At 29.4% G+C, this 13,773-nt stretch overlaps 1 protein-coding gene across 2 annotated transcripts; it reads left to right on the top strand.

Annotated features, from left to right (window-relative positions):
* The first annotated feature begins 3,247 nt into the window (after nucleotides 1–3,247).
* On the top strand, nucleotides 3,248–11,805 carry LOC137823800 (uncharacterized). 2 transcript variants are annotated; one of them, XM_068629073.1, is made up of 9 exons: nucleotides 3,248–3,435; nucleotides 3,906–4,080; nucleotides 4,549–4,824; nucleotides 4,959–5,169; nucleotides 5,710–5,856; nucleotides 6,976–7,100; nucleotides 7,607–7,811; nucleotides 8,614–8,867; nucleotides 11,484–11,805. In XM_068629073.1, the coding sequence occupies exons 2-9, from the start codon at nucleotides 3,971–3,973 to the stop codon at nucleotides 11,650–11,652; spliced, it is 1,497 nt and encodes a 498-aa protein (XP_068485174.1). In that variant the 5' UTR covers nucleotides 3,248–3,435; nucleotides 3,906–3,970; the 3' UTR covers nucleotides 11,653–11,805. The 2 variants fall into 2 exon arrangements, with proteins under 2 accessions (XP_068485174.1, XP_068485175.1); XM_068629074.1 differs by having other exon boundaries at nucleotides 3,434–3,794.
* The last annotated feature ends 1,968 nt before the right edge of the window (nucleotides 11,806–13,773 follow it).

Raw genomic sequence — 13,773 nt, 5'->3', positions numbered from 1 at the left:
CTTCTCTTCTCTGACTTATTTAACAAAACTTTTTATTTATTATATTAAAGAAATAATATAGTTTTAATAATTTTTAGTAGATTGTTGTAAACTTTTTATTCATTTACATTTCGTATTGTATTAATTTTCATTTTCAAAAAATTACATACATATATATAATTAGAATTTTTATGATTAAATCTAATTCTTCATCATATTAAAAAGTCAAAATTCACTTTTAATCCAAAACTTTAAGACATTGAATATTTGAGTTTTTATTTTTATTATACCCATATATTATTATTTCATAACTTACAAATATTTTTGTTTTTTATTAATATATACTAACTTTTAGTTCTTTTTCCGTAATTTAACTTTTCATTTATGTTTTCTATCGTATTAAAATATATATTATCTTAGATCAATTGCACTTTGATATGTTGCAATGAACTAAAAATTCATATAATACAAATTTATAAATATAAATTAATTAATAAAAACTAAACTAATATATATACTATTTTTTTTAATCATATAAGACATTTCAATTTGAAGAAAAAAAATACAGTCAAATAATAGTTTCGATTAATTAATAAAAATAACATAAAATAATAAAAATGATTATACAATTATATAATATTATGAAAAATAAGCTCCTGTTTTCTCGTGGGTCCGAGGTAGTCATAATCATGATATATTTAATTATCATGGTAGAATATATGATGGTTAGAAAATTAGCAAGAGAAAATGGAATTGGTAAAAATCAAGACATTTTGTTTAAACTTTGTAAAGGCCATTTCTTGAATCAATCAAATTTTAAGTGCAGAATTAATATCCTTAAATACACAGATTTTTTTTTATAAAAAAAAAACTTTTAAGATAAAAGGAGTAGAATAAAATATAAAATTAATTTTAATAGTTGATTTTACTCAAATTTACATCTAATCTACTATTTCAAAAAACAAACTTTACAAAGATTGAATAAAAACACTTGAAATACTCAAAATGCACTTTCTAGAGAACGTAAAGTCTTACTCGTACAAAAATTGGTGTCAACATGGAATGGAATTAAGAATCTAATAATTACAAGAAGAGTTCAAATGGAGAATTACTAAAAATAATATTACTAAGCTTGAAGAAGAGTTGAGAAAGACTAACAAGACAATTAGAATAGATAATAAATTTTCTCTTTTTAAAATTTGGGTTTTATTTTTTAGTATATTTTGGAATAAGCTTCTTGTTTGGTTATAAGAATAATAGTATGAATGTTTAGTTATATCTTTAGTTTTATAAAGTTTGACCAAGAAATAAAGGAGGTGTAGGACATTTTAGGTACATAAGCTTCTCTTAGAATTTATTCCAAGAGCTTCTTTGGACAAGTTTTTATAGGAGAGAAAAAAATGTAATTTACAGAAGTTTTATAAATTTTTATTTTTAACATATGTATAAGCCGATTTAAGATTCAATTTATGAAGAAACTTAATTGATTTTTTATTTTATTTTTTTTACTTTCTAGAATCAAACCAAAGCTTTTCTTAGAAGTCAAAAATTCATGTTTTCCCCCGTAGTTTCAATTGAACCATATCTAATTAGGATTATATCAACACTTTGGAACCACTTTTAAGTACTATTATATTTGTGATGAATAAAGAGAAACAACCATCAACCACTACTTTAATGTTTTAATTCCTTAACAAGGATATCAAATAGGGTACGATCAAAATATACATATATATTAAATTATAACTTAGGTTGAATTATAAAAACTCTTTTATATAAATATTGATTGATTGTTTAATTGCGACTAGTGTGTAGGCCGACCTTTCAAATACATTTGTGATTTGTGATCATAGAATTAAATCATGTAATTCTTTTCCTTTTTTTTTCAAATAAATATGTAGAACAAATTAGAAAAGGTTAAGAAGGATATTAAGACTTTGGATGAATTCATAAAATGATATTATTATTAGATTTCATCAATTAACATTAAGTAAAGTTATTTAACATATATATAAACTATTATTATTAAAAATTTAAGTGTGAGTTTGAGTCTTACATTGAGTAAAAATGATAAAGTTAAGAACATATAAGGAAAAAGACTCAAATACAATGCCTTTGTCCATGCAAACATATTGAATCTTTTTATTTTCAATTTCAGACCAATCAAACCAAGGTTCTTTCAACCGTTCAAACAACATGCTTAGGAATAAATGATCATTTTTTTTACATACGAGATCTCTCTATGAGTGTATTTAATAAAGATTTTCATTCCAACTTTCCAAAAGTGATAGTTAACCCCTTCAAACATAATCCATTTTATTCTCTTCATAACAGTAGTTAAACAGTTTAACAAACGATTGTAGACCAGACCGTCTAACAACTGTATTTCATCATTTTCATTTAAGTTTTTGTGTCTTTAGTTTACATTGAATTTTATTTTCATATTTTTAATATTCTGTCATTTACATTTTAGTCATTACATTCTTAGGTGTTGCTAGACGGTTCATTAGACGATTGTCTATATATGATATAGTCTTCACTATATATGTTTAACTTTTTAGTTCATCTTACATTTCAATTCCAATTCCAATTCCTCCCTCATCAATTTGTGAAATAAAGAATACATACAATGATTCATGTATGACATGTTTATAAAGTGACCTAGGTTGATCCTATACCATTTTATGAAAAACTTAGTTTTATTTTGAAAACCTAACGTGACTAGAGGTTCATAACTAATGAGTCATTCAGAGTGTTTTTCCCAAACTAGACAAAAGCATGAGACCATATAAGATAGATAACCTTTCTAGAATTGTCAGGAAGCGCATGCATAATGGTTGATGGCATGAAACAACTTTTAGCATATCTTTTAAGAGATCTTTGATGTAATCGTGTGCTCTTGAGATTTAGATAATTTTTATTTAAATATTTGTTAAAAGAAAGAATTTATATTTTTATTGAATGAACTTTTTTCTTATAAAAATATTTTTCTTAAATTAAAGAAATTAACAATAACTCATGTAAGATCTCAATATTAAATATATGTTAACATAATATAAAATATAAAACTAAAAATAAAAAAAAACTATTTTTATCTTATATATATATTTAGTTGAAAATCAAATAAAATATTAATGAAAGTCTAAGTTTAAATTTTTTTATATTAAAGAAAAAATTACAAAATATCTTAAAGATAATGTGGGACTATAAAACTTATAAAAATTAAATTAGGACATCTTAAAATAGTGATGGATGTGATATTTTTTACAACATAGTATAGCAATATGATCTTAGTGTGGGTGGCATAGGATCAAAATCCTTACCCGGTGCGGTTCTTACAACTACGAAAACTAGTCAGCATCGCAGGTTTTGGAAGGTTTAAAGCCCTAATCTGGCCGTTAGTTACCAGCCATTTCACTGTACTCTGAAAACGGTCTCCAAGAAGAAACGAATCAGGTACGCACAAATTCAATCCTCATCTCATCAATTTCCAAACCTACGTGCTCCCTTTCCCCGTCAACCTATGACTTCGTTATCTTCACTCTTCGCTCTCTCACTCGCATTCTTTCGTTCTCCTTTCAATTTTGCCTTCTCTTTTCCTACTATCATTGCAACGAACCGCAATTTTGTTTCACCGCCATTGTTTCCCCCAATATCTATTTTGTTTTGTACATTTTAGTTACGATTAGTGGATTACGCGTTATTTACTAGGATTCTTGAGGCTTCCGGAGTTGTTGTAATTGTTTCACATTAGAATGCGAATGTCTCCTTTTGTTTCTTTTTCGCTGTTAACTTCACTAGTGTGCCTGTCAGGGGTAATTCATCCTAGTTTACTATTTGAATATTGAATTGTTCTTGAGTTTATGGTTGTTTGGTTTTTGATTTTTGCTTTTTTTTACATACTTTCTGTTTTTTTTGGGGTTCAGGTTGATCAAATACGCCTGTAGGGGTAGTGCAATGTGTTGAGTGTGGAGCCACAACGTTTCTATCAATGGCAGAATGTGTGGCTTCCGCATTCTGTGTTAAGCTGAATACTCAGAGAAGGCTAGTTACTGGGAGAGGCTTCTCGGGTCAGATTACAAATCTCAAGACTGTTCCAAGGTTTCACTCCTCTCAATCATACATTTTTTTAAAGAGTTTTCCTACTGTTTTTTTTTTCTCCTTACATGTGTTTTTAGGTCTTCTATTTCCTCCCTCCAGCACTTGAAGGAGGCACATTAATGAGAATTCTGAGAATTAGCTTGTCGTAAATCTTGGCTAGCATATTTTTAGACATTTAAAAGTGAATTCTTAAAGTTCGAATTCGCCTTCATAGTGTGGATAGAAAATTATAGTGCGTTTCATAGAAACCTGGATTTCATTTCGTTGCATGGTTTTTTGCCTATAGTAGATTCTAAATACATTCCACATTGATGATTCTGCTAATTCACCCTGTTTTTAGTTATATGTAATGTTGATTGGTGGGAAGGATCAGTTTCCCAATAATGCAATAAACAGTGATCCTTGTTGCTTTTCATGCCAGCTATTTTGAATTTGGCAGTCTGACCTTTTAATATTTCTCTTGTTCAGAAAGTGTTCCAGAAGTGTATTTAGGGTCACATATTTGAAATTCACTACACGTACTCGGGAGCTTCCATTAAAGTGCATTGGTTTAGGGGCTTTGGTTGACTTTGATGGTGCAACAACCTCTAAATTGGTTCCAGTTGTTGACCAGATGCTTTTGATGGGCAGTATATTTCTTACTTATATGGCTGGAGTAATTCCTGTTGAGAGATCTCATGCTAGTTATCGAAAGACTAATTCTGATAAAAATGTTTTTCCTGAAAGCTCAGACATTTCTGGTAGGTAAGGGTAAGCACACCAAGATGTCAAGGTTGAATTGTTTTTATCAGTTTAATTTGATGAATATTTTGTTTGGTGGGTTGAGAAAGACCTATAGTCTATTTCTAACTACAGGAGAGCTTTTGTGTCTTTTGCAGTTCAGCAAAGCAAAATTATGGACTTGAGTCAAAGTATGTACTAAATGTGGTGAGAGGAAAAATTTTGAATTCTCTAAATGCCTTGGAGGACAAGGCTTATTCTGGAGACATCATCCTTCAATCTGCCAAGAAACCCTTGAGTTTAAGTGCTGTTGCTAGGGGTCCAAAGTTAAGGTTGCTTTGGGCTGCTTTTCAGCAAGTTGAAGAAGAGGTAGGAATTGTCTTTATTTTCTTCAATATTGTCATATGCTATATTATGTTGTTTTGGTATAATATAGAATTTTGACAAATTGGAGTGAACATTGGATCTGTTCTAATTAATCTTTGAAATGTTTTTTCTAAACATGTCTTGGATACCATACCTTTTTATTGAGCTAGTGTTCAAACGTCTGAATAAGATTAATATATTGGGGAATATCTTTCTTCTATACGTATTTATTTGAATGAAATCTTAATGAATGCTATATAACTATTTTTACTAATATCCAAATAACTCGTTTAGTGATTCAGTTGCTTCGTTCTAATATATAGATGAATTCTCAATTTTTAACTTACCTACAAAACTTGACTACCATATGTTATCTCGAAATTAAAAATAATACTCCCAAAGTTTGATTCTCTATTGCTAATTTTCCCCCTTGTAATATTTTTATGAACAAAATTAAAATGCAGGCCTAAATGATTAAGTAGGTGTATGCTATTTTTTCAATTATTTTATTGCTATTATCAATTGTTTAAAATTGTTTTCCAGGTCAACAATATCATAAGCATTTCCAGAGCTGTTGGTATGGATGGTCTGTTTGGAAGGTTTTCAGAAATAATTCAGCGGTCCTGTCACCCTATCTGTGCTGCGTGGCTGGAAAAGGAATTTTTCCTTCTAAAGGGAAATGCTGACAAGGTATTTATTGAAAGTATAATATCACTCAATACTTAACTTTTGTCGTTACAGCTAGAAGTCTAGGTTGCATATATATGGGTACAGCTAAAACTCTAAAAGTACAATAAGGGTGCGAGTGGGAGGATATATTATATAGAAATATAAAACATAAGACAAGTAAGTAAGATAAATGCTATTTCAACAATGTTCTAATTTCAGGTTTTGGACAAAATTCCAAAAAATATCAGATAGTCCAATTCGGGTTTTCCAAAGTCAGGAGTTTACTTTAGATGGAGAAAAAGTGTAGAATTATAATCATTGATTAGAAAATTATTAATTGAGATTGCGGTATTATGCATGTGCATGTATATAGCAATTCTCAAGATAAAATATTGCATTGATTTTGCAATCAAGGACTATAACTCTACACATAAAGAACGCTTAGAATTGCTGAATTCAATGTAAGAATGGATATATGAAGAGGGCACAAGATTTGAAGGGGTGTAACAATTTGTTTCATTTAGGGAGTGTTTGACCCAACCGTTTTGAGGCTTGTACTTTCCTTGAAAGGAGAAGGTAGGTCAATTACAATTCTAGATAAGTTTTTTCTTACCCTTAATGAATACAAGAGCAAAAGGTACAACTTCTATTGAAGCTAACGGGAGGTGCTTCTCTTTTTATGCTTTGTTTGGATCAGGAATAAATCAAGGAAGAGAGAAATAAGTGGGACAGAAATGAAAAAAATAGAATAGAAATCATTGGGTTTGGGTGGACAGAAAAATGAAAGAAAGAAGTGGATAAATTGCTCTTGTTTGGATGAGTAGAAGAGAGTGGAAATAAATAACTAAATTATATGATATTTTTATACTAATTAAAGAAATAAATTTAATCCAAAAACTTCAAACTTTTAACTTTATTATTTTTTCCCTAACACGAATTATTTATTATTAAAAACTGTTATCCAATATAATTTATTAAGTTTTTAAATAACAAAACAAAAAAGTGAAAACTTGGGGCTTTTCTGCCCACTTTCTCTCCAACTTGGGGGTTGATTCTTTTTGGGTTCTCAGAGAAAGGCCTATCCTTCCTATTTCCTTCCATTAAACAGATAGTGAAACTATAGTTTGACATTGTTTTTAGGAACTTGCATCTATGATACTTGAAAAAGTGAAAGGAGATAACACTGTTGTTGAGAGCATTGCAAGGTCTGGCAAGAAAGATCTGTATTCAGAATTACTTTGGTATCTTACTTTTGATTCTCCCAGGTAAAAGCAACCTTATTATCTATTTTTTTTATTCATTGTTTATCTATTTCGTGTGCATTTTCTAAATTCAGGATCTACAAATCTGGCCTTGTATACTCAGGAAATCTGTTTTAGATCAATGATTAGTGTCCATATTGACATATTTTGTGTCCATGGCTTGCCATTTTCCTTTGAGGAGCACCCCCCCCTTATGCCATTTTTTCTTTTAATCCACTTTAAGTTTTGAAATTATATTGTTGTAGGGCAAACCCTCAAGTTGGTCCTCCTAAGTTATGTGTGCATGAGCTTATAAGTCTTTCGAAGATTTATAATCCAAGCTAGTCCCTCAATTTAAAACAACCAAGTTTGTCTTTAAGTGACTAACTTTGAGGAAAGACTAGTTTAGAACAAAAATCTTTGGCAGACTACTGTGCTGATGTGTAACTGTGATGGACGAATTTGAATATTCCTTTCTTAAAAGTAATCTTCTGATTTAAGAGACTCACCAGTCATCCATCTATTATCAGGGAGGATTGTTATTATGATTCGTGTATATTTGCTGTGCATGGGATTTCAATTTTAGAAGACTTAGTGGTAGCTCTAGCAGATGGGGTTGCAAGCATATATCTGGAGTTCAATTCGGTTGATAGTGATGTGTCAAGTAAAACCAATAGCTTGGATATGTCATTATGTGCTTTATCCACCAGAGAACTCCAAAAGCTACGTAACGAGGTACTTAATGTAGTTTTCAAATTTCAAGCGTGGGGGTCTCGTTTCTGTTTTTTGCCCATGGTCATTGGCTGCCCACAATGAGTTGTAAGAACTGAATGTGTAATACTTTTCTGAGAGAAGTTTCCACTATGGTTCCTCAGCTCCTCTGTAAAAAGTAATTATTCACTTAAAATAAAGTTCTCCATCTTTTGTTGAAGAATGTGTTTTGGAGTTATAGCAAAATTATTTTCAGAAAATCAACTGAACTGAAATTGTCACTGTTCTATTTTGATATTCCCACAACTTATGTTTTCCTGATATTATCCCTGTTTTATTTGATATTCCCATAACTTTGTTTTCCTGATATTTAGTAGTATAGGGAGAGAACAGGTAATATTGACAGTTTATATCTGCTCATTTAGTCATGGTTAACTTACATGTTTTTTTTTTATTCTTATCCTACCAACCAAAATATACATCTTTAAAATCACGAATTTTGTAACCTGAAATTTATTACATGATATACGTGGTGTGTGAGATAGATAAGTAGATAATGACAAAGTTTATTAAAATAATTCTTTATCGACACAAAATATGTATTTCTTGCATTACTTTTAAAAATTAATGTCGGATAAAATGATACATTTTAACTAGCTTTTGGTGATTCATTTCTTACTAAACTCTTTTTTGGCACCCAAACCCAATAAAGTGGAGAGTCAAATGTATTGTGAGATTTACCTATTTCTGGCGGCATACATTTATTATTTATTTTAAATTTTGTATGAAATTTCACAGAGACTTTCGGTGATATTCTTGTTATCAGGTGGCTTTGAATCAGTGGTTATGCCACAACATGGACACAGTAGTGTCAATGTATGAGGATCGTTTCGACCTGTGTACTCTTGAGAGCAAACCCATTGATCTAACAGACAGTATTCAGATCGAAGAGCAAAATTGGTGGAAGAAGCTTACCCAGCAAAATTCAAAAACAACGTCACCTGAATTACATTGCATTGAGATTAGCCATTTCTCAATGCCTGTGAAGCGGACCAAGGAATTAAGAGCCCTAACAGGATGGTATATTTTCTCTTCACCCGTTATATTCATGCTTAATTAAATCTTGTCACTGCATTTCTCATTATGTTTGTTTAGACACTGTTAGAAAAATAGGTTTGACTTCATGAGGGGTGAATTGAAATTTAAAAACTTAACACTTTCTCAGAAAGAAAACTAAATTCAGATTTTCTTTGGATCAATTAACTCAGGAAAGTCTTGATCAAGATCTTTGAGATGTATTATCAATTTGTTTATATCCTAGATGTACAAACAATAAAATTCATATGCTCAAATGTGAAAGAGTTGGAGATCAAGAAGAAAAATGCAGAAGTTTATACAGGTTCACTTCCCAAAGAACCCTAATTAAGGCAGTCCACTAACTTCAAGTTTTTACAGACACTTCAAGTTTTTACAGACACTTCAAGTTTTTCAACACTTTACACTATTGAATCCTACAAGATCATACAACACTTGTGAAACCTTTCCACTGGCAAGTCTTGATAACCCTAATCAAAGAAAACAAATTTGGAACAAAATCACCTGGACAATGAAGTTTAAGAAAATTCCCTCTAGAAGCAATGCTTAGTGATTCACACCAAGAATGAGATGCAACACTTAAAACCTGATCTTTAGAAAGATTTTTCAAAATGAGAGCTCCAAGAAAGTTCTTCAATAATAAAGTCTTCAATTCAATTTGTAAAGAAGTTACTTGAAAAACTATTTTGAGTTTTCTATTTGAAGAGAAAAGAATTTTCAATCGGTTAAAACGAGTTTCAATCCATTGAATTCACTTGAATTGACTTCTTTAGTGATTATAATCGATTGATTCAAATTCTAATTGGTTGAAACAGTACGAATTTGGTTTTTAACAAAAATTCCAAGATTTTGACCAATTTAAAACATGTTTTAATAGATTGAAATGTTTAAACTTGTGTTTTTTTACTAAGCAGGGTATATTTCAATTAATTAAAATTTCTTGACTTTCATTTAAACCAAGTGAAATAATGTAAAAATTCTTGAAAACAATTTTAGCACATAATATATGAATGTCAAGCATCACATCACACCCTCCCTCAAACAAACCTTAAACCTAAGAATTATAATTCAACAAGACTCGAACAATAAAATCATCAAATCTGTATCAAGGTTGAAGCAAACTTCAATTCTTCATCTTCAAATGGTTGGAGACATCAAATCATACCTTCAAATCTATCAGACCCTGCTTGTCCAATTTTTTCAACTGAGTTCCACATTTTGTGTGTGCATAATGTAGTCGTTATTGCCAACTGTTATCTAAATTAGATTGTTTGGCACATGCTTTGCTAATATATTGTTGGGTTTAACTTGGAAAATAAGGTCCCTTTTCTACTGTTGGGTCCAAATTAGACTTCTAAATGCTTAGCAAATGATATATTTTAACAACTGTCAGCTGGAAGGAATGGTTTTGAATCGAATGAGTAATTGAAATTGTACAAGCACTGCATTGGTTAATGATTTATTAGTTGAACCAGTAGTAATTAAATTAATATTTTAAATAATAAAATAATATAAAATTCTAAGAAAATCTAGATACAAAAATTGTAAATTACTAAAAATAACTAAATTATGTTTTACAAGAGAAAAAAATAATAATAACTGGTAAAATAATTTATATCAATGCATAATTTTTAAATGCGTTTTTTTATCTTAAAATATTTTACATTAAATTAAAAAAATTAAATTATGATTTTTTTTAAAGGCCGGTGCAATGTGGTTTTCTGCACTGGTTTTGGTCTGGTTTGAAGCGATTTGCACTGGTCTTGGGAAGATTTGTTTCTTATTTTCGAATTAACTGACCGGTGACCAGATCAACTCCTGGTCTTATTTTCGAATTGGCTGGTCCTGTTTTCAAAACAGAGGTTGCCATATTTGCAAGGTTAAAATGAGACATCGTCGGCATGCAAGACAAACTGTTAACTGTCAAATTTGGATGGTAGTTGATTGTAGGAATTACATTGAAACGCAGTTGGCAGTGTCTAAATGTGACGAAGGTTAGAAACTAAGATGAGCATAATAGTGTTTGGATTAACTTAAATACTGCTTATAATTAAAATTGTATAGCAGTCGTAAACCATTACTTTGAGTGTATTGGCTATTTTCTGTTGTACTATTTCATTAATCCATGTTTTTTTAATTGAATTTTAGACTTTTTTTGGTTTTTATAATTTTTTTAAGGAAATTCAGGTTTAACCATCTGCTTCTATTTTCTTTTAATATTTTTTCTTACATATTTTCAAAACTTTTATATTGTTTTTGGCCCGTGGACCATATTATTAGTCTGTGGATCAAGTGTGTTGGATGCAATCCATGCAAAATATCGTCCTATTGGTTAGCAGGTTAGCCCCGTGTAGTTCAGTTAAAGGTGGACTAAAATGGATCAGAGTAGCTTATATATCTATCTTCCTGTTATAATTAAACAAGGCTCTTTTAATTTGAGCAATTCGGGTATATCTACTCTTAAATTTTAGCCTGTTAAGATCATGATACTTTACAAGAAATAAAGGTACACGCTCCCACCCTTTCTCACTTTAGAAACACTCGTTTTGGAGAAACTTTCATTCAGTAAGTATAATTGGTGTTAATTTTGATGTATTGTAGGCGATATTCCTTCAGCCTTTTCCTGGAGTTGTCTGACATCACCATGCCCATAATCAGAGCAGTTATTGATAAAGTGAGTGATGCTATCTCATTCTTTTTAGTTAGCTTGATTGGGAGATCTTTAGGACTCATTTATACAGGCATTAGGCAGTCTCTCAAATGGAAGTGAGATAACTGGTACACTTGTGTTGTGTTGTCTTGTAGTGCCATCAATTTTTCATCATTGTTTTATCTTTCTTTTTGCTTCATTCCACAGTGGCATTTACAACAGAATTGTGGTTTAGATTCCATCAAATGGAAAATATTTCATTATTTTCATTCATCTCCTTTTCGGTCGCCTCATGCATAGTTATTATTTATTTATATTCTATTTCTGGTTTTACATTTTCAATACAATGCAAGCAAAATAGGTTTTCTTATCTATATCTATACTTCTACACTAATACATGAAAGAGGATACTATTTTAATGTAAACATTTTTCTTGCTATTTTGCTCGTATTGTTGTAACTATTTTTATTTATTTATTTATTTTGGTAACTGTTTTTGTTTTCCTATTAGACACATTTATGTTCCATTAGTTTGAATAATGAAAATGTGATTTTTTTTTTAATTTATAGTTAAAATATGTATTTAATTTATATATTTCTATTTATTTAATTTAATTGTACTTTGAAACAGAAACTTGTGATCCGCTATAGGTATTTATTATTTATTTAACTGGCTTGATAATCATGAAAGCTTATTTATTTCGAGATAATGCCAAATTTGTTATTAAAGGTTCAAAGTTGGACGGAATATCAATATATGGAGGCTTTTTCTTCAATTTATTTTGCAATATCTGCAATTTTTAAACCAATTCAGCTTACTCAACAATCAAATAACATTGCAAATATCAAAAAGATCTAATTAATTGTTTTTAAAAATGGTTGATGAACCAATAAATTGCTTTTAACATAAATATAATATAATGTTTATTAGTTCATAAAATATTTAAAAAAGGCTTAAAACTTTTTGCTTTTTAAAGTTGCAAAAGGAATTGTACCTTTGCAAATTGTCTCCCAATTTACAAAATGTCAAGAATTTTATCTTGACTTGTTTAAACTATAACAAAAAGATAATTTTGTGCTGATATTTCTTTTAACCCACTATAATTAAGATAATTTTGTTGACAAATACTTTTTCAAATGTTCCAATTAAATTTAAATTTTCAACACCAAGCAATATCTCATGTATAAGATAAGATCACGACCAAACTTGTTAAACGTACACGTCTTAAATGTAACATAACATGATCAAACTCTGATGGGTGATTGATTCACTCTAGCAATAGTCCTTTTGTCAGTCCTATTTGGATTATATATTTTTTTTCATCGAAGAGCATAGAAGAGAAATAGATCCAGATGAAAGAGAAAATGTAGACAGATTTAGAAAACATTTTTTTCAGATTATGCAATCATTTTTTAAAATTTATTTTCAGATTTTATTTTTTGGAATTTATTTCTTGAACTATATTTTTATATTTCGAAATTGTTTTTCAGAATGAGATTTTGATTTTCCAATTCTATTCTGAAATTTTATTTATAAAATACAAAAATCTATTATAGATTTAATTTTTTAATTTTTTTTATATTTTAGATTTTCAATTCCAAAACAAAAGGTAACTTTGAAAATTTTAAAATATATCGGATGCATGTCATAATTCATCGGGGTGCAGGAAGAATTAACTTTGATAACTTTGGAAGAAGATTATAAAATGATAAGCCCACTTTTTTGACATGCCTAAAAATCTTTAAGGGCAATTACTAGGGCTTCACCCTCCAAAATAACGAGTTTCTTCTTGCATTTTCATAAGTTCTTCTCTCTTTCATAAATTTTCTCGTATTTCAAAAAATATTTTTATATAATATTCTGAATTATGTATTTTAGAAATTAATTTTAAAATTTGTAATTAACTTTTGGATTACATAATCTAAAAATCTTTTTTTTTCCAAACACATAATCCGAAAGTTTTTTCTAATCTCCAGATTATGTAATTTGGAATTTTTTTTTAAATACGTGTCTGAATTATATAATCTGAAAACTATTATCAAATTCAGACTTTCGGATTATATAATTCCGAATTATATAATCTAAAATATGAGGTCACACAAAGGATAAAAAAATATTTTATATGGAGTGTTAGATGGAGGTGCAGAAAGAAACAGTCCTCCATAATTAGTGTACTCTGAATTATAAAAGACAAAACCTTCTAAAAATGACTATAATCATATTATAATTATAGTTTATTGT

This window comes from Phaseolus vulgaris, chromosome 8 (genome assembly GCF_000499845.2).
Source record: "Phaseolus vulgaris cultivar G19833 chromosome 8, P. vulgaris v2.0, whole genome shotgun sequence".
Lineage (NCBI taxonomy): Eukaryota > Viridiplantae > Streptophyta > Magnoliopsida > Fabales > Fabaceae > Phaseolus > Phaseolus vulgaris.
The sequence above is the reverse complement of the archived record's forward strand: the minus strand, read 5'-3'. Positions and strand labels throughout refer to the sequence as shown.